Genomic DNA, 24,531 nt, shown 5'->3' with positions numbered 1-24,531 from the left:
TGTGAAACCTATGCTTCAGGTTAAATGCAAAAGCTGTATCCCATCCATCATTTCACCGATACCATCCCACCCCCCAGACCCCATCCCCTGTGGGAAGCTGGCCCACATGTGCCAGACTCTTCGGGCTCCTCATCCTGGGCTGCCACTCCCATCTCTCCCCTATCAGAATGCCGAGACCCCGAGAGGCACCACCATCTTGGTTTGCATTTGTACTTTTTCCCCCTTAGCTTTTTCCCTGGCACAAGGCAAGTGCCTAAGAAATGGGACCCAAATTTCTCTCTCTGCCTTGGATCAAATCATGACTGTCACTAACAACCTCCACAAGCTTGGCCAAGTTGTTCAACAACTCACTGGGCCTTACCCTTCTCCTCTACCAAAGAAGATGTTGGATTATCCTTTCCACCAAGCCCATCCTCTCTGAATGTCCCCATTTCTAGGGAGGGAGCCATCATCCTTCCCTCAGCCAGGCTCACCGTCTTGGTGGCTTCCTCACTCTTCCTCAGCCCGTATTTGCCAAGTCTTATAGCCAAGATCTCCTGTCTCTTACACACACCCTCATCTCTTCTCTTGGACACCCATCGTTATCTCCAACCCCCCCTTTGGGGGCCCTTGTGAAATCTGTCCCATTTCTTCCTCCTTAACTCTGTCCCCACTGGGTGCTTTCTTCCACGCCGCTGCTGAAGGGATTCTCTAATGAAGACCAATGTGGTTCTGGAGGACCAGAGATGAAGCAGGGATGCTCCCCACCTCTTGACAGAGGGGAGATGGACACAAAACACAGGATGAAACACCCATTTGGGTACATGGCCAGTGAGAGAATTTCATACACTTGACTTTGCATGTTTCTACTTTTCCTCTGTAGTTGTTGTTCATGGGGGGAGGGGAAGGAAAGAAAATAGAATCTTGGTCATTGAAAAAAATCTTTAATTAAAACAATAACTGTCAGTGGGCAGCTGGGTAGCTTAGTGGATGGAGAGCCAGGCCTAGAGATAGGAGGCCCTGGGTTCCAATCTGACCTCAGACACTTCCTAACTGGGTGACCCTGGGTAAGTCACTTCACTCCTATGGTCTAGCCCTTACTGCTCTTCTGCCTTGGAACCAATACATAGTATTGATTATAAGACAGAAGGAAAGGATTTTTAAAAATAAATAAAAGTTCTGTCAAGTCTTAAAATTCTTTAAAAAAATACTTCCTTCTCTTCCACAATAAATGTCTCCTTTCCATGAACAGAGAAAGTTGAACCCTACTTTTTCCAACCCATGTTTAAAACTCTTTCCTAGAAAACAGGTACCGTCTCCCTCATCCCTCACTGTGCATTTCCTCTATGGATAAGCACCTGGAAGCTTAGCCAGCCTTGGAAAACTCCCTGACCCCTGGGCTGGCTGGAAGAACAAAGGCTGGGCAGTCTTACTGCAAACGCATCTGTGGAACCGCAAAGACCTTGTTTTCCCAAGTCTTGCGAGATGTCCAGATCAAAGTTTACTTAGAAAAGTTGCAAAATGTAGCCCATGTGGTACTGCCCAGGCTCGTGCCACTGCAGTAGGAAACCAGCTGCCAGTGATTAGATGCAAAGGCAACCTCCGAAGACATTTGCAAGGAGAATCACTGCCTTCGAAAGACCCAGATCAGCTTTAAAATGCAGCAAAATTGGCTTCTGCATTTTTCCTTGTAGGAGGGTGACGGGAGACTGGGAGACGCTAAACATCGGTGACCGCAGAGACCCCGAAACAGAGCGAGCCAGGATCAAAATGGGAAAAGCAAAGGATGGGAGGAGAACAAGGCACGGCTAGAGACCCACTGGGAGACAGCCGAAGCCAGGCAGAAAGGAACAAAGCTACTGCCCGTCTTTGGAAGATGAAACCCCGTTTGCACCGAGCGAGTTCTTTTTCTCTGGTAGCCCACGATCTCTGTACCGGCTCAATGTTATTGATAAGTCCATAAAGTGAGTGTGTTTGGCTTGGCTGCTGTCAGTCAAAGGGCACCCCTTGTCCAGAGCTCCATTAGCCTCTCCAAGGCGGCGTGCCAGGCTATAAGGGACTCCCCCTTCCAGCTCGTCCTCCGTGCTTACAACGGTCTGGAAGCTCGAAAGGAAGGTGGCCTCCATCCTCACTGTGAGAGCGCTCTCAACAAAGCCTTCTGGGAGCCGAAGAGCCAGATCTAGGCACCCTTCCGTCAGATGGACCACATTTGAGGTTTCCTTTTCCGGAACAACTCAGATCCTCACTCTCTTGCCCACGCTCTTCCTCCACTGGCTGAGCAACGCTTGGTTCTTTGGGTAGCCCTAGGCTCCGTGCCCACAGCTTTTTCCCTGACAAAATTCCCGATGCCGGAGCACCAAAGACAAGAAGGTCAGTGGAGGAAAAAGCCTTTTCCTTGGGCTTCCCTCTGCTTGTTGGACGTCTCTTCCTAGACTCAATCCGCCCCCGCTCTGCAGTGGATGCGCTTTCAGAGAGATCTCAATTCCAATCCCACTTTAGCCACTTACTCGCTTTGAGACCCTGGGTAAGTCATTGAACTTCTCTTCTCTGGACCTCTAAAGTCCTTTCTAAGTCTATGACCCCAGGATTCACGGATCCAAACCCAAACCCCTCTTCCTCTACTTAGAAGCTGTGTGTGTGACTCTGAGCAAGTCATTTAATGTCTCTGAGCCTTGAATGGCTCATATGGGAAGAGGAATGATAGTAGCACCTATCTACAGGCTAGAGTGAAACTCAAACGAGACGGTGAATGCAGAAGTTTTGTAACTCTTAAGGCACTACACTTAGCAGATGATTATTACTATTTATTTATTCTTAATAATTAGTATAGGATACATAATATAAATGTTGTCAGTGATTAATCATTTTAATTAATTAACAATTATTATATATTGTGGGAGGCAGCTGGGTGATAAATGGATTAAGAGCCAAGCCTACAGATGGAGGTCTTGGGTTCAAATCAGCCCCACACATTTCTTAGCTGTGTGACCCTGGGCAAGTCACTTCACCCCCATTGCCTAGCTCTTACTATCCTTCTGCCTTAGAACCAATACCCACTATTGATTCTAAGACAGAAAGTATATATTATGCATCTCCTGCCATTAAGAAATTTTATCTGCCTTCAGGGCTATCTTCTCCATGAACCCTTGACTAACCCCTCTCCCCTTAGGTTATTATTAATGCTCTCTCCCTGCTCAGTTTTTATCTGACTCAACCTATTTGGGTAATGTGTTCTATTTTGCCAATAGTTAGCTCCTTGGTGGCAGGGACTGCCCTTAGGACCTCGCTGAGTGCCTCGATAGCTTCATTGCACCTTAGAGACCTGGGTCCCCATATTTTACAGATGAGGAAACTGAGGCCCAAAGAGGTTAACTGACTCACCCAAGGCTAGGTAGATAATAAGTGCCAGAGTTGGCATTTGAGCCCAAGTCTGCCAACACTAAATCCAGTGCTGATTTCTCTTCTCACATTGACTCCTACAATTGCAGGTACCCTCTCACCGGCTCCTCTGGACACCGCATGTCCTCCTCCGAACCCAACACAACTTTAAACTTCCCTCAAAGGCAAATGACATCTAGAGCTCGTGAGCAGCAAACACTTAGCCCACTTAGATGAGGTCCCCCCCACCCCTGACCTCCCACACAAATTTTCTCTGCTGAGAAGGAACAGAAAGCACCCAGCTGTAGACTTGGAGACAAAGTCCAGCCAACTCCGGGGAGGAACCAATTTCGTCAAATTAAACTCCAGTAGAGACACAAGTCCACCCCAGAGGGCCTCTTCTTCTCGACCACTACACACGACTCACTAGAAATAACAGAGAAAAGGCTAGTCACAACAATAAACACTGCCAAGGCAAGACAACGCAAAGCAGCGCACGAAAAAATCACCCCTTGAGAGCTGGGGCTTACTTCAGTTCAGAGCAGCTAGGATCTTTAATGAGGAGGCAGAAAACAGCAAGTCCCCCGAGCTCCTGAACGACCCCAGAACTGATCTCAGAATCCTGAATCCTTTCCTCTGTCCCATCAGGTGGAGAAACTGTAAGAAATAAACAAAATCTCTGGGCCGTCATTTGGAGTTGAAAATTTGGCTCTTCAGCTCAGAATGATGGCTCAGAAATGTCTTTATTTCTTAAACTTTTTCAGGTAGAGACCTAGAGGCACAGAGAAAAGAATGCTAGATAATGATAGAAAATACGTGATTATATATTACAAAATAGTATAATAAAAATAATGATATTAAGTTATATAGATGACTGAGATGATAAATGATAGAAAGATGGATAGACAGGTAAGAGAGGAAAAGGGAAGGACAGAAAGAGGGAAAGGAAGGAAGGAAGGAAGGAAGGAAGGAAGGAAGGAAGGAAGGAAGAAAGAAAGAAAGAAAGAAAGAAAGAAAGAAAGAAAGAAAGAAAGAAAGAAAGAAAGAAAGAAAGAAAGAAAGAAAGAAAGAAAGAAAGAAAGAAAGAAAGAAAGAAAGAAAGAAAGAAAGAAAGAAAGAGAGAGAGAGAGAGAGAGGGAGGGAGGGAGGGAGGGAGGAAGGGAGGGTGGAAGGAAGGAAGGAAGGAAGGAAGGAAGGAAGGAAGGAAGGAAGGAAAAAAGAAGAAGGAAAAAGAAATGAATGAACTTCCAAGTGAGGAAACTCCTGATGAAGGTGAATATCTTCTCTCCAATGTAAAATATTTTTTGGTGTGAATATTATCTTCCTTTTTAAAAAAAAAATTCTTTTCCAAATTACATGCAATAGTAATTTTCAACATATATTTTCCAAAATTATAAGATCCAAATTGTCTCCCTCCCTTCCTCCCTCTCCCCAAGATGGTAAGAAATTTGATCTGGGTTATGCATGTATTATCATGCAAAACATATTTCCATACTGGTCACTGCTATAAGAAAATACTCAAATAATGCCAAAACTCCTCCAATATATAATCTTAGAGAATTAGCTGGAGGACTGAGACTTTAAATGACTTGCCAGGATCACTCAGGCAGTAGGAGTCAGAGGCAAGACTTGAACCAGGTTCTCAGGCTTTGAGTTCAGCTCTCTATCTACTATGTCATGCACCCTCAAGGACCGGAATAGACACTTCTATTTTTTCTCCTTAAAGAATAACACATTACATAAAGTTCCCCAGTGTCCCTCCCTTTTCTGTCTGTTTCCTCATCTAAAGGACTGTGATAAAACTTGCACTACCCAGCTGGAGCTGGTTGTTGGAAGGAATGTACTTTCTCAATCTGAAAGTGCTCAGTGTGATTTCCTCAGGTAGGAATTCCCTCCTCTATGCAGATTGCAAGTCACCTAGGTTAGAGCCTTGGCGAAGTGCCAGAAGATCCTTGCCTTAGAGTCATACAGCTAGGAAATGTCAGAGGTGAGACTACAACCCACATCTTCCTGACTCCAAGACCTATCTTTGGTCCACTAGACCCATGATGCTCCAAACTCCTGCTGCTATTGTTCTCCTATGACAGTGATGGCAAACTTTTTAGAGACTGAGTGCCCAAACTGCACCCTCACACCTCATGTGAGCTGTCTGTCCCCTTACTCTAGACAGGGGAGGCAGGAAACACTCCCATTGGGCTGCTGGGCAGAGAGATGGAGAGAGGGAAGGGAGCAGCCCCCCCCTGGCATGAGTGCCATAGGCTCACCAATACAGTCCTAAGATCATAAATATAGACCTTGAAGAGACCTCAGAAGTCATCTAGTTCAAACCCTTCATTTTATACCAGAGGAAACTGAGGCCCAAGTCAATTAAAATACTTGATACTTGTCTCACATCCCATAGGTAGCAGTAGTCAGAGGTAGGATTAGACTTCAATGCTTTGACTTGTCATTATTTTTTTCTGCTGCCATTATAAACCACCAAATCATCAAGATTAGATATAGAATAGGTATATCTATCATATGTCCATATATTATAGTAGAATAGATTCGCCTATATTCATCCAAGTTATGCTGTAATAAACACCTAGGAAGAGTGTTGCCTCTACTTCCTCACTACCCTGTCTTTTTAATCCCTTTATTCAGACCACACTCTTCCACTCCACTGAAATTGCCCCTGCAATGGCCAATGTATCTTCACAGTCAGATCCACTGAATGGCCTTTTCTCAGTCCTCAGTCTCCTTGCTCTTTCTCCAACACTTGGCACTGTTTATCCACAACCCCCCTTAAATGCTCTCTCCTCCCTTTGCGTGCATGACCCATTGACCCATCCTACTGGTCTAACCAGTCATCTTCAGCCTCCATTCCTAGCTGATCCTCCTCCATGTGGGCATGCACCAAGCCTTTGTCTCTGACTCTTTTCCCTTTTCTTTCTACACTCTGTCCTGTGGTCTTCTCAGCCACTCACATGGCAGTCCATCATCAGCTTTATATACAGATGACTCCCAAATTTCTGTGGTTAGCTTCAGTCTCTCTCTTGGGTTTCAGACTGACATTCCCCCCTACCAGCTAGATTCACATGGGATTGTGAATTCAGAGCTACAGGGGACTTGAAGTGGTCACTTAGTGCAATCCTCTCATTTTGCAACTGGGAAACAGGGACCTAGAGTTCAGGTTCAATGACTTGCCCAAGGTCATCAAGCTAATAAATGGAAGAGCCAGAATCTGAACTCAGGTACTCTGACTCCATATTCAGTACTGTTTCTCCTGAACCAAACTAGATATTACTCCAACATACCAAAGTCAGCATCTTCCCCCCAGCCCCCCACTGAACTTGCCATTTTTTCTCTCCCTGCCCTCTGACTTCCCTGTTTTTGTCCACCACACTCATCAGTGGACACTGTTGACTGGATATAGAGTAAGAGAAACAGGAGATTAGATGGTTTCAACATTGCCCACCAGTCAATTGCCAAGACCTGCACTTCTGCCTTCATCAGTTCTCTTACATCTCTTCTTTCCTTTCCAATAACCCTAATAGACACGCTTGCCACCTGTCACCCAGACCACATTAGCCTCTTAAATGGTCTCCCTGTGCAGTGTCCCTTTGTCTACCATGACTTTTCGTCTCCTCTTCCCCCAGCAGAATGCAAGCTCCTTGAGGGTTAGGACTGTCTTGCTTGCTTGTATTCATATCGCCAGCACATTGTTAGGCACACTGTAAACTCTTGTCAAATGTTTTATCTATCGATCCCTATAACTAGGCTTTATACTTTCAACAAAATAATCTTCATGATGCACAGTTCTGTTCATGTCGCTCAGAAAACTTCAGTAGCTCCCTATTACTTATTGGAGAAAATGCAGACTGGGCTTGGCGTTTCTAATGCCAAATCCCTCAAGCAAATCCCTCCAGTCTTATTTTACCCTCCATCCCTTCATGCAGACTGTGGACTCTCAGTCAAGCTCCTCTTCCAGTGCCCACTGCTCCTCAGTCTTCCTCTAGGCTCCCACCTCCTCCAAGCAGCCATGCAGCCTGTCCCTGATACATGGAGACTCGTCATCTTCATCTGTGCTTATATCCTTCTCTACCTGCAAGGTCCATCTCCAGCTCACCCTGCTCCTGACTGACCTGCTACCAGTGGAAAATAATGTAACTCCTCAGATCTTCCAAGAGCATCCCGTCATTCCCCTCCTTTATTCTCATCATCTTATGACAGATGGATAAGAGGGCTGAGCACCTCATTCTCCCCCTTCCCTGGAAACTCCCTGAGGGCAGAGACTGTGCCATTTCTTCATCTAACCAACAGCTAGCACAAACTAAGTCTGAGGACTTCTACTGAACTGAATTATTCTCTGGCTCTGTTTGGTATCCAGCTACCTTTCTCTAGTCCCGCTCCGCCCAGATTTCCCCAAGGTATTTGGCCATCCCCACCCTGCCGGGTGTTTCTCGGAGTTTTAACCAGGTCTAGACAATCAGGGCTTTGCCCCCAGGTACTTCAGCTTAGAAGAGAATGGAGAGCACTAGCATTTCTTTAGCAGCATACAGACAATTGAGTTTAGCATCCTAGTCAGCCAGGATAATTAACTAAAATTGAGGACTTCCTCCGCTTCCAGACCAAATCTCTGAGGATTCCTCCAACCCCACCCTGCCCCCATACACCCTGCCTGGTCCCTCTCTCCTTTCCAGGGTCTGAGATCACTCTCAGCTCTCAGATCTCGACCTCAGCTCAATAGGGCAGTATTCCGGGATCTTCTGGGCCCCCTCCCAGCTGAATGTTTAAAACAACAACAAAAACAAACAAACAAAACTTGACTTGAGGGCAGCTAGGTACCACTGGGGATAGAACAGCAGGCTTGGGGTAGGAAGGACCTGGGTTCAAATCGGACCAAGGACACTTCCTAGCTATGTGATCTGGGCAATCAGGCAAACCCAACTGCCTAGCCTTTGCCACTCTTCTTGTCTACTGGGTATATAGCGTCTTGAAGTATTCTAATGGACCGGAGGCTTCCGGGCTTGTCTCCCTTTCTGAGGTCTAAAGAGTCGGAGCATCTTAGCTCTTCCCAGGGAGGACGATTTCAAAGGTGCGGGCAGATCAAGGCTGACCAAAAAGGAAAGCCGGGAGCTTTAGGGATAAGGGATTGCCGGATGGGCCTGCGGTTCCCACGCAGTGATGGGGCCAGAAAGGAGAAAACTAACCAGCCCCGCAATGCCCCGAGTCACAGGACTGCCTTGGGCCCCGTTCCTGGGAAACCTCCCTGTTTGTCCAGGCCTTTTTCTGGGCTCCTCCACCCTCCAAGTCTTTTTCTTTCTGGGCTTTCTGGGGGTTTCCCGATGTGCCCAATGAGTAGGGTCCCACGGGATTGCCTCGATTCTCCCTTGGGCTGGGAGATGCTCCGAGTCTTCTCCCGGCCTTTCCCCCACTGGGGCCAGTGGTTTGGACTTGGAAGGGAGGGCAGGGTGAGACGGGACAAAGAGGGGGCACGGGGGCACTGGCGGCAGGCCAGGAGGATCTGGGGGGAGGGAGGGGAGAGGGCGCTTCCCAGCGGCGGCGCCCGGGAGGCGCTGTCCCTTCCCGGCCCGTGGCTGAGCCTAGGAGGCCCGGGCCAAAGGCTAGGCTAGGCGAGATGGGGGCGGGGGAAGCGGGTGAGCGGGCCGCAGGAGGGCGAGAGGACGAAGGAGAAAAGAAGGTCGTGAGGCGACGCGCCCAGAACGGGGCGAAGGCGAGGGATTGGCCCGAAAGGGTGTCCCGGGGCCTTCCGGCGGGGACCGGGGGCCGGCCCAGTCCGGCCGGCCAGCCCCAGGGGCGGCTGAGGGGAGGGGCCGCGGGCCCCTATTAGTGCTGCCGCCGGTCGGCGCCCGCCCAGAGCTGCGGCTTCCCACTCCTGGCCGCTCCGCCCGCTGTCATGCTCGGCCGCCTTCAGCGGCTACCCGGCTGGGCCGGCCCGACGGCCGTGCTGCTCGTGGCGCTGCTGCCCATGGTGGCGCAGGCCTCTGCGAGCTCGTGGCGGTTACTGGACGCGGCGCCCTCCAACCCCAGGGTCCAGCAGGCCGCCCGCGCGGCGCTGCACTACTTCAACTACCGCGCAGCCTCGCCCAGCACCCTCCGGGTCCTCCGACAAGTGCACCGCGCCTCCTCCTGGGTGAGTGCGGGAGGGAGGGCGATCCCCGGTTCGGCCCCAGCCTCCCTCACAGCGCCCGTCGGGACCCGCGGGATCGGCGATCGGCTTTAGTCTTCCTGGGGCCGCTCGCTAAGCAAGGTTCTGCCTCCCAGACCCAAAGCCCCTCGGCCCCGACGGCCGTCCTCAACTTCCTCACATCCCGAAAGGCCCCCGTCACGGCCCCCAACCTTCGTGTGTCCTCGGCCGACGGACCGCCCCAACCTGGTTACCCGAAAGCCCCCCCTTCCCCTTCACCCCTCCCCCCCGTTCAACCTTCTAACCAAGTCCCTTGTTCCAGAGCCCGATCCAACTTCTGTGGGGTAACCCGACCCTAAAGCCCCCAGTCCGACGTCCTAAACTCCCTTCTAACCGTAAAGGCGCCGGCCTCCATCCGAAGGCTCGAAAACCCCTTCATGATCCGAAGCGCCCCACCCACCCCCGCCTCCCTGGGACTGACTGGCTGCTTCTCCCTAAAGTCCCGTCCAACAACTTCTCGTCCCGTGGCCCCCAGCCTCAGCATTGTTGTCTCAACCTCACGGGAGGTCCCGTCTGGGCGTCCTAACCCTCCTCCGAGCGTGCGTTAGGTGTCCCGGCGCTCTGGGTCTCGCTTCCCAGCGTCCTCCAACTCCTCTAATTAACTCTCAGCATTCGAAAGTTCGTCTCTGCCCCAGAGATCTCTGGCCCTACGTTCAGAGCTCGCTGTCACTGCGTTCTAAAGGATGCCGCGTCGCGTTCTCCTACCCTCTTGGTCCCGAGCCCAAACCCCGCGGGGGACTCAATTAAAACTCCGGGAGCCCGGGCTTGGGGAAGGCCCCTGGGGCCCCCTGGGGCCCCGCCTCCGCGCCTGGAGGGCAAGCAAACCCCGTAGACGCTCGATCCTTCAAAGGCGGCCACAGGCTGTCTGCTGGATGGGGTGAGCGGGGTCCATAGGGAGGCTCAGCGTCCCCCTTCTGCCTTCCCTAGCGCTCTCAGTCACCAAGCAGTCAACCAGTTAGCAAGTGTTTGGGTGCACCCTGTGTGCCGGGCCGGGGGCGGGGGCGGGGTCCGAGTTCCGCGCATTTTAGCTTCGGGCTCCTCCGCGGAGATCTCGGAAAAGCTGCTTGGTTTGCTCTGCTGGCCTTGGAGTCGGGAAGCCCTGGTTTGGAATCCGGCCTCAACCAGCCTCCGCGTTCCGGGCTGTGAAATGGGGAGAATGATAGCGCCTCCCTCCCTCCCCAGCTGGGTGTGAGTGTCCTAGATGGGGCCATGTATGGACAGGCCCCATTTAAGCCGGGACTCGCTTTATTCTAAGGTGTCTTCTTGCCCAGTTCCTGAGAGCTTAAGACCTGTGAAAGGAGGAAGCTGGGCCAGATGCCCTCCCTGCTCCCATCTTCTGAGCCGGTGGCACAGCGAGTGTAGGGCAGCCAGGAGAGAGAAGGCGAGGGCCGGAGGGCATCAGTCGGGGCCCTTTGGAGGGCGCCTTGCCATGGGATCATTTCCGGGGCAGCAGCCTCCTGGACTTTAATCGGTTGGGCTGGAGGACTCAGCTCCCCGAATTTAAAGGGACAGCCTGTATTCCTGGCAGTTCCCATCGTGCCTTTATCTGGTGGTAACAGAAACAATTGTGGCTGCTGACTGTAACTTTCAGAACAGACACTGTTTCATGTCTCCCTCCCAGCCCCCGGGGGCCTGGAACAGACAGAACAAGGTGCTTTAATCCATGGCCCTGGATGGCCTGATGAATTGGCCTTGGCTCAGCTCCAGAGGGGGCAGTGTTGGGGGCAGAAGGCACTTTCCAAACAGGATGTGCTGAAGGTGGGGTGTTGAAGGGGCTGCTGGAGTTTCCCTCCCAGCCAATCAGCTCCAAGTGCCGAGCCTCTGTTTCCTCATCCATAAAATGGGGGTAACTATACTTCTGGTAGAACTTTGAATGAAAAGTGCTTTACACACCTGAAATATTATGTGTGCTAGGAGCTGGCCCAACTTTACAGGTAAGGCAGGAGAGTGGACTCTAGAGAACTGACTTTGGAGTCAGACAGAGAGACAGCAGGTCCTGAGTTCAGATTTAGCCTTAGACCCTTGCTAGATCAGGTCAATCAGCCCCCATTCTAGCCTTCACTGCTCTTCTGCCTTGGAACTCATACTTAGTATTAATTCTAACAGAGAAGGTAGGGAGAAGGAGAGGGGTCAGGAAGAGGGAGAACGAAAGAAAGGCATGAGTTCAAGGCTTGTCTCTGACCTGTGTGGGCCAAGTGACCCTGGCCAAGTCACTTAACCTCTACATATTCCCCCAAAACTCTTAGACTGTATGTTGTAGAGCAGGGGCTCCTCTGCACTGAGAGCCAGACATTTCATCTCTGAGAGTCCCCTGTGCCAATATAATTGCAAGTCCAATCCTGAGAACAGGAAAATCACTACAGGGCAGGAGCAAATAGGTGGAAGCCCAGTGGAGAGAAGGCTGCTGGGTCTAGGGGCCAGAGGACCTGGGTTCAGTCCTGGCCCCAGACACCTCCTAGCTGTGTGACTTGGGCGAGTCACTCAACCCCTATTGGCCAGCCCTTCGGTTTTAGAGTTGATGCTGATGGAAGGTAAGGGACAAGGATCCCCAAAACCTTGGGGGCACAATGTTTAAAAAGTCATCCCGGCGGGCACATTTCCCTGAAAATGGAGCACAGCCGTCTTTCTTCCTAGAAGGTCTGAGAAGGGCTCACAGCAGAAGATCCTTAGTGTCTGTCCCTCGACACTTACTCTGAGAACTCCGGGCCGGTCAGTTCCATGGCATGGGGAGACCAGGGGGTACCTGGAGGAAGCTCATAGGAACTTACCAGATGGAGAAGGGCATGGAGGAAGGGAATTCTGCTCTTCCTCTGAACATTCCTCTGGGTCTGGATTACTAGCTTCATTGCTGTGAGGCACGTCCTAGTCGGAAGCTCTCCGTGGCTGCAGATGCTCTAACGTCCATGAAGAGAGTTGCCTGGGCAGTGATGGACTTGCCCAGGGTCATTAGGCAGTTGGGGTTGGAGCCAGGACTTGTACAGACAATGTTCCATGCCCAATCTCCTTTGGAACAATAGAGACACTCCACTAACTAGCTACCGCAGAGGAGCTCAGTGCTCCCAGAACAATCCAGAGAACTGATGTGCTGCTTCCTGTCCCTAGTAAGGGAGACCCCTGGCCATCGCCAAAGCAGCTCACCTTTTTTAACTAAAGAAATGGGCATGAGGAAGCCGGGGGGCTGGTGAGCTGAGAGAATACCAGCTAGTGGGCTTGGGGAAATGCCAGCTGGCTTGACGATCATTATCGTCTTTGGAGAAGCCCTGCAGCACCCTCAAAATAGGCCAGTGAACCATGCCAGGTAAACCCTCGTGGTAGGAATCTCTCAGGGATTTGATGAAAAGGAAGCCAAGTTTGAGATTCTGCGGCTTGACCCTTCTTTCAATTTATGGCCAATGATCCAGTCCTATCTCCCATTTCATGCACTTACCAGTCATTCATTCATTCACTAAACATTTATTAAGCACCTACTGTGTGCCCAGCACCGTGCCAAGCGCTGGAAGGTCTATGGAAGCTTCATACTCTGTTTTTGTTGGCACTAACCTTACAGCCAGTGGTTTTGAGCCGGAGCACCCAGGTTCTAGCTGCTTTCCTTTGGGGGGATAACTTTAAGAGCAGGGGTCGCTGTTTTAGAATAAAAGCAAGCGCCCCCTGGCTGTCCCTTCCTAACAGGCACAAGCGTCAGTGGACAAGCATTTCTAAGTGCTCCCAGGGTGCCAGGCACTGTGCTACATGCTGGCTGGTTGGGTGCCGCCCTTTGTACTCAGACAACCAAAATGGCGTCACTTTATCTGGTCCGTGTCCAGTGCGTCCACCTGTGGCTGAAAGGACTGAGGGTGCAAGAGAAGTGGGAAGAGCCCCTGCCCTCCGGGAGCCCCCAAGGGGGGCTGGAGCAGAGACATAGGATGCACAGACAGGACACACGCAGCTGCTGGAGGGGACGGGGAAGAAGCCTCCTCCAGAGGGGGGAATTGAGGGGAGTCTTGAAGACAGGAAAGCCGAACTTAGACGTGGGAGACGCTGCTGGAAGACGGCGCACGCCGGGGGCTTGTTTGTGGAGCGCTTCAAAGAGCAGCCAGACAGGGTTGTGTTTGATCCCAGAAGCCACAGGAGGCCACTGCCGTCCATCCAGCGGCAGGCTGGGGCTTTGGGGAAATCACTGAGCGCAAGACGGCTTGGAGCGAGAAACGCGGAAAGAACAGCTCGAACCCTATTCTGCGGTCTGGCTCCGAGGGGATGAGGGCCATCGCTGTAGGTAGCAACGACCAGCTTTGGTGAGAGCTTGGGGCCTTGGCGTGGCGCGGCGGCCGGGAGCCAGCATGAGGCGAGTGGTGGTGCCCTCAGGGAGGTCTGGAAGAGGAATCGCCTCGGGACAATGTGCCGTCAGCAGCCTGGAGCCTCGACCTGGTGTACCTGCTTTTTCTCTTCTTTTCTGCCCGTAAAATGGAAATAAAAGCTGTTCCTTCCACTTTACAGGATTATGGTAAGAATACACGAGGTAACATGCTTGAAAAGCACACAGGATTTGGCAAACATCGGGCTGAATGATCTCCTTAGGGTTGTGATATGCTCTGGTATGTGTAGACGGGCTACTGGACTGTGGGAGTCAGAAAGACCCAAGTTCAAATTCTGCCTCAGACACTGACTAGCTGTGTGTCTCTAGACAAGTCACTTGCCCTCCCTGGATCACAGTTTCATCATCAGGAAGGGTCTCCCTATGTGTGGGTCTCCCCAGCTCTTGATGCCCCACTACAAGCAAATGAGAGCCGGGGTTCAACCCAGTGATTCCAAATCCAGTGTTCTCTCCCATAAACCACACCCTGACTTTGCCACTAACCAACTCCATGACCCAAGGCAAGTCATTTCCCTGTGCCTCAGTTTACTCATCAGTGACACACGAGGTGGAGGAGCAGCCGAATTTGTCTGGGACATCCCTTCCAAACCTAAAGCTCACGGTGTAATCAGAAACAAGACAATAGACAAGACCATCCCCTGGTCTGATTTTTGGAAGCACCAGCGACCTCTAGTGGTCAAATGTCACCGTAGCCCTGTTGGTTCATCCATTGACATCTTCAGATACTGGAAGGCTCAGAAGGATGCTCAGGGTCCTACAGCTGCAGAGCCAGAATTTGAACCCAGATCCAAACCCAGAGAGCTTTCCACTATCCCATGAGGCTCCTTTCTTAAATGCGTCATTCTTAGGGGGCAGACAAACTCCTGCTAAGGAGACCCTCAATTCTCAAGTAGATCTGGATAGAATGAAAAAGTGATGTTGGATGTCTGCATATGTGTGTGTCTGTGTGCATGTATGTGTTTGTTTGCATGTGAGGGTGTTTACATGCATGTGTGTATATCTGCATGCATGGATGTGGATGTCTGCATGTGTGTGGGTGTCTACATGTATGTGTGGGTGGGTGTCTGAGTGTGTGGATGTGTCTGCATGGATGTGTGTGAATGTCTGCATGCATGGATGTGGGTGTCCACATGGATGTGTGTTGATATCTGCATGTGTGTGCTGTGTGGGTGTCTGCATGTACGTGTGTGAGTGTCTGCATGGATATGGATGCCCACGTGGATGTATGTTGATATCTGCATGTGTGTATGTCTGTGTGCATGTCTGTGTGGTGGGTGTCTGCATGTATATGCCAAGGCACGAGCATGCACACGGAGCTCTAGCGCAGTTCCTGGCACAAACTAAGCTCTATCAACCCGACCCAGAAAGTCAGCGACACACGAGCACAGCAGAGGCCCTGAACCTGAACGGCCGCTCCTCCGCCCGGGGTGATGCGCCGGTGCTCTCCTGCTTTGTTTTTTCCGCCCGTCTATCCCGCTTGGGACTGACCATCGGCTTCCAGCCGGCTCGCGCATTGGGGTTTTGTCTCGTCTCCGTCCATGATGGACGCTCAAAGTGCCTTCAGGTTTACAAAGTATTTCGTGTATCTCGGCTCAGCCTCTCACCCTACACCCTGCGAGGCCGGAACCAAGTGAAGAAACTGAGGCTGGGAACTTCCCATGATTTTCCCAAGAGGCCCCCTTACAGCCAGTAAGTGCGCCCAGGTCCGGCGTGCGGAGGGGGTTAGAGGTCCTTCCCTCGAGTTAGAGCAGCCGAAATGTAAATGGGCTCCAGATGCAGCGTTCTCTCCACAGAGCTCCAGAGACGCGGGAGCGCCTTGGCCTCCTTCTGGCCGTTTGTTAACCAGCTGAGCTAACCAGGCCCAGATGGGCTAACAAGGAACCGCTTCAGGCACACGGACTCTGGGGGACAGAAAGCATTTCGCCCTGTGAGAAAGCGTGTCACGCTATTCTTCATCACAGCGACATGGCCTCGAATGACAGCAAGCATCTGTAGCTCCCAGGGCCATTTAAAAAAAAGTTCATTCAACCCCTGAGTTTAGGGACTAGTGTGGGCCCGGCGGCATCAGTGTTTTGTTATGTAATCAGTGCTTTGGGGAGACAGTTTATTTTTATTTAATTTAATTCATTTTTTAAACCTTTGCTTTCTATCTTAATATAAATTCTAAGACAGAGGAGCAGCAAGGGCTGAGCGATCAGGGTTAAGGGGCTTACTTACATAGAGCTAGGAAGGATCATAATGGCTAGGAAGTATCTGCAGTCACATTTGAACCCAGGTCCATCCATTGTGCTATGTAGCTGCCCCCCCCCCAGATAATTACGTTTTAAAAATATATATTTTAAAGTATTTTTCCTTGGTTGCATGATTCATGTTGTCTCCCTCCCCCATCCCCGAGCCAACAAACAATTCGACTGGGTTATACATGTATTATCACCCAAATCCTATTTCCATAGTATTCATTTTTGTAAGAGAGTCACCTTTTAAAATTGAAACCCTAAATCACGTACCTGTATAAACAAATGATTGATCCTTTGTTTTTCTTCCGCGTTTCCGCTCCCACAGTTCTTTCTCTGGACATGGATACATTCTTTCTCCTAAATCTCTCAGAATTGTGCTGGGTCATTGTGTTGCTATCAGTAGCAAAGTCTATTACATTATATTACATAATGTTTCACTTTCTGTGTACAATGTTCTGGTTCTGCCCATTTCACTCTGCATCAGTTCATTGAGGTTCTCCCAGATCATATAGAATCCCTCCAGGTCATCATTCCTTACCGCACAATATTATTCCATCATCACCATCAGATACCACAATGTGTTCAGTCATTCCCCAATTGAGGGACACCCTCCCCAGTTTCCAATTTTTGCCACCACAAAAAGCTCAGCTATAAATATTTTTGTACAAACATTTTTCATGACAGATTAGTTTTAAAAGACTCTGATATTAATTACAAATTGAACCACTCTTTTAGTCTTTCTCTCCCTGTCTCTCTAGCAGAGTCTAGTCCCCTCTAGAACGTGGTATCATTTATCTAGCCTGATATATCTCATCAGGTGAAGCCCTAGAGCTCTGATGTCATTGGTGTGTCACATGCAGTGATTGGACACGCACCAACTGGTCCAAAGACCAGAACTTCCCTCTCCAAGACAGGTCTGCTAGGACAGCTGATCTCTCCTGGCTTCCCGGTGTGCACAGGCCACCCACAAAGCAGGCTCATCCTCAGGTTTCTCAAGGACACGTCCAAACGCAGATGATCATAAAAAGAGCCAAGAGTAATTATAGACAACCAGCGAAAACTTGCTGACATGGTGGAGGCTCTTTTCATGACATTTGCAAGTTAAAATGTCATCTCAACTCCCTCGCTGCTTGGCATTTCTCAGTGTTTCTCCTCTGTATTTTTGAACCAAAATCTAGACCCAGAGTGGGTAGTGGAAAGTCACAGAGGAGAGTGAGAAATGTTGGCATAATTTCTCCAGAGCTCCTTCCCCGCTAAGCAGGGCCCTGATCCTGTGCTTCTCTTCTTCTCTGGACACCCATAAAACAGGGAACAGTGAAGCCCCCATTCAACATTCGTTCAGTGACTTTCTCCCCTGCTGCTTGAACAAAGCCATAGATGGTGGGCTTATCCCAGCTGTAGATGACAGGAAGCTGGAAAATGATGGCTCTGCCTTGGGTGCATCCCAAATGTCTGGATGGGCCAAGATCTAGGCTTGGGAGCCAGAAGAGGACAAGCAACGTTCATGCATTTCCTGATGAATCGCCGGGCGCCCTTGGGAAATCCCATCACGTGTTGGAGCTTTGGTGCTTTCCTCCTTCCTTTGGCCATCGGAATACCTGCTGCGCTCTCCTCGCAGCCCTGACGTAAGCATGCAGTGAAACAGAATCTAGTTGGAAAGGAGGGGCGTCCATCAAGCACCTGTGATGTGCCGGGTCCTGCGCTGAGCACTAGGGATGCAAATACAAACTACGCAGACGACTGCTGCCCTCAAGAAGCTTATTGTCTAATGGGGCAAGAGGACACAGCAAGGGGGAGAGGGACGAAGGCTGTCGAGGCGGCACAGAAACCCGCTTGTCAGCAAAATAAAGCCAAAGGCTTCCTATCAGGGGTTGGTGTGGTTCCAGGAAGGGAGTCCACACTTCCTATGGGAAGGAGAGGGAGATGGCCGGGAATTATTGACTATTATTATCGTTCTCATTCAAAATGATCTAAAATGCAAACATATGTGCATAGAAACTCTACATATATAACTCATATCCATTCCTACATGTGTAAGCTGCTGATCCTGGGACCTGAGGGCTATCCCAGTCTTCTTCCAGCATCATCTTCCCCCACACTGCCTTGCGTTCTCCAGTTTCTATTCTCTGGCCGCATATTTCCCTGGGCACACGACCATTACCACACCTGTCCTTTTGCCTACGCAGGCTCTAGTTTCTGAAGTGGACTCCCTCCCTTGCCTGCTGGTCACCTCCTCCATGAAGTCTTCCCTGTTCCAGGTGACATGGTGCACTCATTAGTAAGTTGTTAAAAGGTGGGATTTGAACCCATCTTCTTGACTCCAATCTGGCACTCCTTCCCCTCTATCATGCTGCCTCCCCAGTAAAAGGCTCCACTGAGTATTTTCCCTTACCGTATTTACGGGAAGAATGTCTCCCACGTAACTTAGAGTTGGTCATATTTGTTTTCTCCACCAAAACTTGCCATCTTAATAATGAGCTAATAAATGTGGCACTATGAGTTGGTAGACTCAGTTTCTTCATTTCTCTGTTGCACTGGCTTCGTGGCCATTGCTGTGCAGGGCAGGGGCTCAAGCAGATGCCATGCCAGAACTGCCCAGTAGGTGATGTCTTTGACCTTGGGTTCCCAGGTCTGGGTTTTGGAGATTTCTGGGAGAGAGAAGCTTGAACCAGAGCAGATAGAGGTCAGCTCATTCATGGAGCAGAACCCCAGAGTGCTGTGGATGAAATGTAGGATTGGTTCAAGACCGACTATAATCTGAAGCTAATTCTATGGAGGATGCTTGTTCCAGAAGACTTATTCTTCAGAACCCCTCCATGATACGTCAATGGACGACACACTTGGCTCCAGCTAGGCTCAATCAACAATAAGGAATTTCTCCAGCCCAATTTCCAAAGCCTCCATCCTTCATCTCTGCTGAGATGTCAGTGAAGACGCTGATGCTAATGACGTCCATCCCACCCCTGAAGCCAGACGTCCCAGGAGACTCCAAATGGCCGAGCCTCGCTGCTCCTCTTAGGTGTTAGAGCTAGGTTGGAGGATGGATTCAAAGAAAAGCACTGGCCAAGCGGCTTGCGTAGCGGGGCCAATGGACCAATGTGAAAGCCCCTGAATAGTCTATTCCAACAGATAAATCATATAATAAAGAAAACAACTGGATACATTTATCATATAGTATATATGACTCATTATGATATATAATAGACTATATATATAATAGACTCATTTATTATATAGTATATATAATAGAATATATGACTCATATGATATATAATAGACTATTTTATATATAATAGAGACTCATTTATCATATAGTACATATAATAGAATATATATGACTCATTATATGATATATAATAGACTATTAAATATAATAGAGACTCATTTATCATATAGTATATGACTCATTGTATGATATATAATAGACTATTTTATATATATATAGACTCATTATATAGTATATATAATAGAATATATGACTCATATGATATATAATAGACTATTTTATATATAATAGAGACTCATTTATCATATGGTATATATGACTCATTGTATGATATATAATAGACTATTTTATATATATATAGACTCATTTATTATATAGTATATATGACTCATTGTATGATATATAATAGACTATTTTATATATATATAGACTCATTTATTATATAGCATATATAATAGAATATATGACTCATATGATATATAATAGACTATTTTATATATAATAGAGACTCATTTATCATATAGTACATATAATAGAATATATATGACTCATGGGGCATAGAGTAGAATATACAGAGACTCATATATAGTATATAAGATAGAATATATATAATAGACTCATAGCATATGTAGTAAAATTATTTATCTTCTATGGGATACATTCGGTAGAATTACTTTGTATACTATTATAGTATTATATTTACTTTAGTAATATAATCTTGGCAGCGTACGCTGTATAGTCCCGTGTCATATAATAAATAGTAATATATGATTTATGAATAGCCTTCCTGATAAGCAGCCGCCACCTCAAGTCCTCCAGGGATAGAATCCCGTCCTCCAGAAGTTTTGCCCTCCTCCACTGAGCTGACATCTCTCTCTTTGTACCTTGCTAGCACAGGATCTTAGAGCTAGGTGTGACTTGAGATAAGGGGGACTGAGGTCTGGAGAAGGGAGCTGGGCCAGCCCGGAGGCAAATAGCAAAGCCAAGATTCCAGCCACGTCCTGTGAGTTAATTTCTCCATGGCTCCTCCATCGCAGCAGGCTACCCGGTGCTCCTGGTTCTGCCTCTGAGGCCAAGAGGAATAAATCCTGGCCCCGTCGCACTTGAAGACAGTCATCGGGTCCAGCCTCCAAGCCTGTCCCTGTTGTTTGGCTTTAGGAGTCAGGAATGATTTCCTGGAGGACCGGTAGGGCTTGGCACTCCATGCATTGCTGATGCTCAGTAGCTAAGCCTGAGAGAAAGGAGCTGAAGCCCAGGGCTGACAAGAGAGGCTCCAGGGATGGCCAAGCCCAACCCCTGTGCTTGAGAGAAGGAAAATGATTTGTCCAGGGCAGAACTGAAACGTCTGCCGTGAAAGGTGGGCAGATTCCAAAGCCAGACTTGTTTTTGTTATATTGGCTCTCTTTGTTCTGGAGGGGGAAAAAAGAAATAAAATAAGGCCGGGGGGGGGGGGGTGGGGGTGGGCAAACTGCAGGAGCCATGGGGTCCAGACTGAGAGAAGGGCTGGCCCTGTGGTACCACTCTCAATCAGTCAAGTCAGTGTTTTAGGGAAAACTCTTTGTTTTCAGAAAGAGATAAAAAAAAACAACTTACCTGGGGAGCAGCCAGGTGGCTCAGTGATGTGAGAGCCAGACCTAAAGACAGGAGATTCTGAGTTTAAATCTAGCCTCAGACACTTCCTAAGTGTGTGACCCCATGCAGGTCATTTAACCCCCGTTGCCTGGCCCTTTCTACTCTTCTGCCTTGGAACCAATAAACAATATTGATTCTAAGATGGAAGGGAAGAGTTTAAAGAAGAAAAAGAAAATAGTTTTCATCTCCTGAATCCCTTGAAGCGGTCTCAGATATCCTCAGATCGCACTTTGGGGATGGCTTCCGTAGACTCTCCCAAGCCCAGTTCCTCCACATGGGATCAGTTCTCCAAAAGCACCCTCAGGAGAGGATACGGCTCCCTCCTCCCCATGGTGGAAGAGATCAGTGTCTCTGATTTCTAAACACAAAGGCTACAAGAGACATCCAGGACAGAAAGAGTAATTTGTCTTTAAAATGTTTATTTTTAAAGTTGGTACAACTTGTTCTAAAAATCAGATTAGAGGACTTGGTCCTGAGCAGCCAAGAATGAGTCATCGTTTTCTTTGAAGCCCGAGCCTGGCCTTTCAGCAAAATGGCAGCATCATACGTTGGGAGATGAGAACACTCAATGCTGCACGACTTGAGTGCTCTCCTGCCACAGAAAATAGAGGATCCTTTGGCAAGAGGGTTCTTGAACTACCATGTTCTTGGACCAATTTCAGGTCTGGTGCTGGTGGTTTTTGTTGCTTTTAATGATTAATAGGGTAAATGAATTTTTTAAAAGTCCACTTTTGAATCCAGTCGATACTGTGCCCAAAATACCCATATTCCTCCTTCTATATAAAGCTTCCCAGATTTTATTTATCCTCCCATGCCCCAAGGCTAATTTCGCCTCTGCCTTGTTTTTTCATGAGAGAGAATATTTCATACAGATACCGAAGGACAAATCTTTACTCCATCAATTGTTCTGGAACTGGGTTCAGGTCTCAATAGTAACCTCTTCCCCGGGAGAGGATGGGGGAAGGAGATTTAGTCCCTCCATAGCTTTGGCTTTCAGTTTCACACTATTTCTCCATCTGCAAATTGAAGGAGTCAGACGAGGTGGTTTCTAATATCCTTTCTAGCTTTTAGTTGAAGAGCTCATGTTTCACCAAGACTCATCAATCCCCCCTCCATAATATAGCTCACATCCACCCACTTCTTTCTGTTCTTCTAGCCACCAGCCTAGTTCAAGACCTCATTACTTCTTATCCACTGGACTATCACACAACAGCTCTCTAAATGGACTCTCAGCTTTTCTTCACTCTCTGCTCCAATCCAATCAATAACCATTTATTAAGTGTTTTCTGTGTGCCAAGCACTTACAAATATTGCCTCATTTAATCCTCTCAACATCACTGGGAGGAAGGTGCTATTATTATTTTACAGAGGCAAACAAAGGTTGATGACTTGACCAAGGTCACACAGCCAGTAAGTGGCTGAGGCTGGATTTGAACTGAGGTCTTCCTGACTCCAGACCCAGTGCTCTATCCACTAGGCAATTCAGCTACCTATAAAGTTGAGAAAATAATTGCACCTGCCTCCTAGGATGGTTGTGAGGACCAAGTAAGTTAATCTATGTAAAATGCTTTGGCAAACCTTAAAGCTGCTAGATAAGTGCCAGCCATTATTATTGCGAGGAAGAAGAGGAACCTTAAACGCCCAACAGAGCAGGCAATATTATTTTTTTCCTAGAGGTATTGGGAAGTCATTGGAGTGTATTGAGTTGTGGTGGGAGGATTTACTTTAGGTAAATCACTTTGGCAACTGAGTGGAAGATGCATTGAAGGAGAGAAAGACAAGGCATAGAAGCCAATTTGTAGGCTCTTGGAATGGTGAGAGGAGATGAAAGTGTGAGGTAGACTAAAGGGAGAACCATAAGACTTAGCATACTTATCAGAGGGGTAGCTAAGTGGCCCAGTGGATAGAGTGCCAGTCTTGGGATCAGGAACACTCATCTTCCTGAATTTAAATCTGGCCTCAGACACTTACTAGTTGTATGATCCTCAGCAAGCACTTAATTACGTTTGCCTCCATTTCCTCATCTGTAAAATTGAGCTGGAGAAGGAAATGGCACACTACTTCAGTATTTTTGCCAAGAACACCCTGATGGAGTCATGAAGAGTCGAACACAACTGAAATGCCTCGGGAACAACAAAAACAAAAAGGATGGTAGTGGCTGCAAATCTATAACTTTGGGCTAGTCAATTTGCCTCAGTTTTCTCCTCTGTAAAATGGGGTGGGATGGGTGGACTAGACAGCAGGGTGGTCCCTCCCAGCTTAGCCAGTGGGTGGTAAAAGAACTCCAAAACCACTCAATAAAGACTTGACATATAAGAAATGCCGCTCAGTGGCCTCTGGCTAGTCGACTTTCTGTCTCATGTCCAATTAGAAACAATTCTGTAAATATCTTCTCTCCAATCCTTCCTCCAGGCTGCAAAGCTTTCCTTTGTTTGACTGTTACTCTACAAAAAGAACCTGATGCTGGAAAACATAACCCAGGAACATTCTCTGCTTCTGGCTGTTGACAAAGTCTGATGATCATAAAAGTTAAAAGACAAAGGAAGTCAAGTATTTTCATCTGTCTCCCAGATGATACGATTGAGCAGCTGGAAGGGTTAGGGGAGAGTTTGGTACAAAAAGAAAGAACAGGCTGTTTCCTCAAGCTGATGCTGTGTACATTTCACAGATGCAATTGTGATGATCTTAAATCAATTCAACAAATATATATATATATATATATATATATTAAACACCTACTATGTGCTGACACTTCCCTAGGTGCTGAGAATTCAATTATAAGTTCCCCCATTAGACTGAGTTCCTTGAGGGTTCCGTGGCTTTTGTCTCTCTTTATATCCCCAGTGCTTAGCATAATGTCCAGCACATAATAGGTGCTTAGTAAATGTTTATTGATTGACCGATTGCTGATAAAGTCGAGATAAAAACGAAAGAATTCCTGCCCTCTAAAAGCCAACATTTTGCTGAGGAACAACATGTACAAAAAGAAGTAATTACTGAAATCTACACAAATTAATGGGGTGATAGTTAATGGAGGAGGAGGAGGGATCAAGAAGGCTCTGGGGTAGGAGGAAACACTTGAACTGATCCCTGAAGGCAGCTGGGGATTCCAAGAAGGGAAGTGAGGAAGATGGATGTCCTGGCATGGGGACAATGTAGAAAGACTCAAAATTGGTGGGTACAACATTAGGTTCTTAACTTAAGGTCTGTGAGCTCAATGGGTTGTTGGTTTTTTTCTATTTCAAAAATACACCTGTATAATTGCTTTCTTTTGTGTCTATCTATGCTATTTTTATGCCTTTAATACCATGATTCTGAGAATAGATCCATGGGGTCACCAGAATGGCTTCCTAAGAGGTTCAGAGCACAAAAAGGTTAAGAATTGATGTGAGTAAAGAATAAGCGGAAAATGGGTGCTGCCTCCCAAGTTGTACCTGTAATGCTCACTGCCAATGAATGTGGGCATGTTTCTTAGCACTGGGTCTCAGTTTCCTCATCTGAAATAAAGTAAAGTAAGAGAACTGTCCTCTTTTCAGGT

The 24,531-nt window shown here is 48.1% G+C and overlaps 1 protein-coding gene and 1 long non-coding RNA gene across 2 annotated transcripts in view; one reads left to right on the top strand and one right to left on the bottom strand.

Annotated features, from left to right (window-relative positions):
- Positions 1 to 907: 907 nt before the first annotated feature.
- Positions 908 to 9,218, bottom strand: LOC130455852 (uncharacterized). Its single transcript, XR_008914054.1, has 2 exons — positions 3,888 to 9,218; positions 908 to 3,783 (listed from the first exon to the last, which is right to left on the bottom strand). It is a non-coding gene; the product is annotated as an uncharacterized LOC130455852 (long non-coding RNA).
- The window catches only part of RARRES1 (retinoic acid receptor responder 1), a 29,332-nt gene continuing 13,934 nt past the window's right edge, over positions 9,134 to 24,531 (top strand). The window contains exon 1 of the mRNA XM_056807608.1: positions 9,134 to 9,493. Coding sequence (XP_056663586.1) covers positions 9,257 to 9,493 — 237 coding nt within the window. The 5' untranslated portion in view covers positions 9,134 to 9,256. The remainder of the gene's footprint in view (positions 9,494 to 24,531) is intronic.

Source organism: Monodelphis domestica, chromosome 8 (genome assembly GCF_027887165.1).
Source record: "Monodelphis domestica isolate mMonDom1 chromosome 8, mMonDom1.pri, whole genome shotgun sequence".
In the NCBI taxonomy this organism is placed as follows: domain Eukaryota; kingdom Metazoa; phylum Chordata; class Mammalia; order Didelphimorphia; family Didelphidae; genus Monodelphis; species Monodelphis domestica.
The sequence above is the reverse complement of the archived record's forward strand: the minus strand, read 5'-3'. Positions and strand labels throughout refer to the sequence as shown.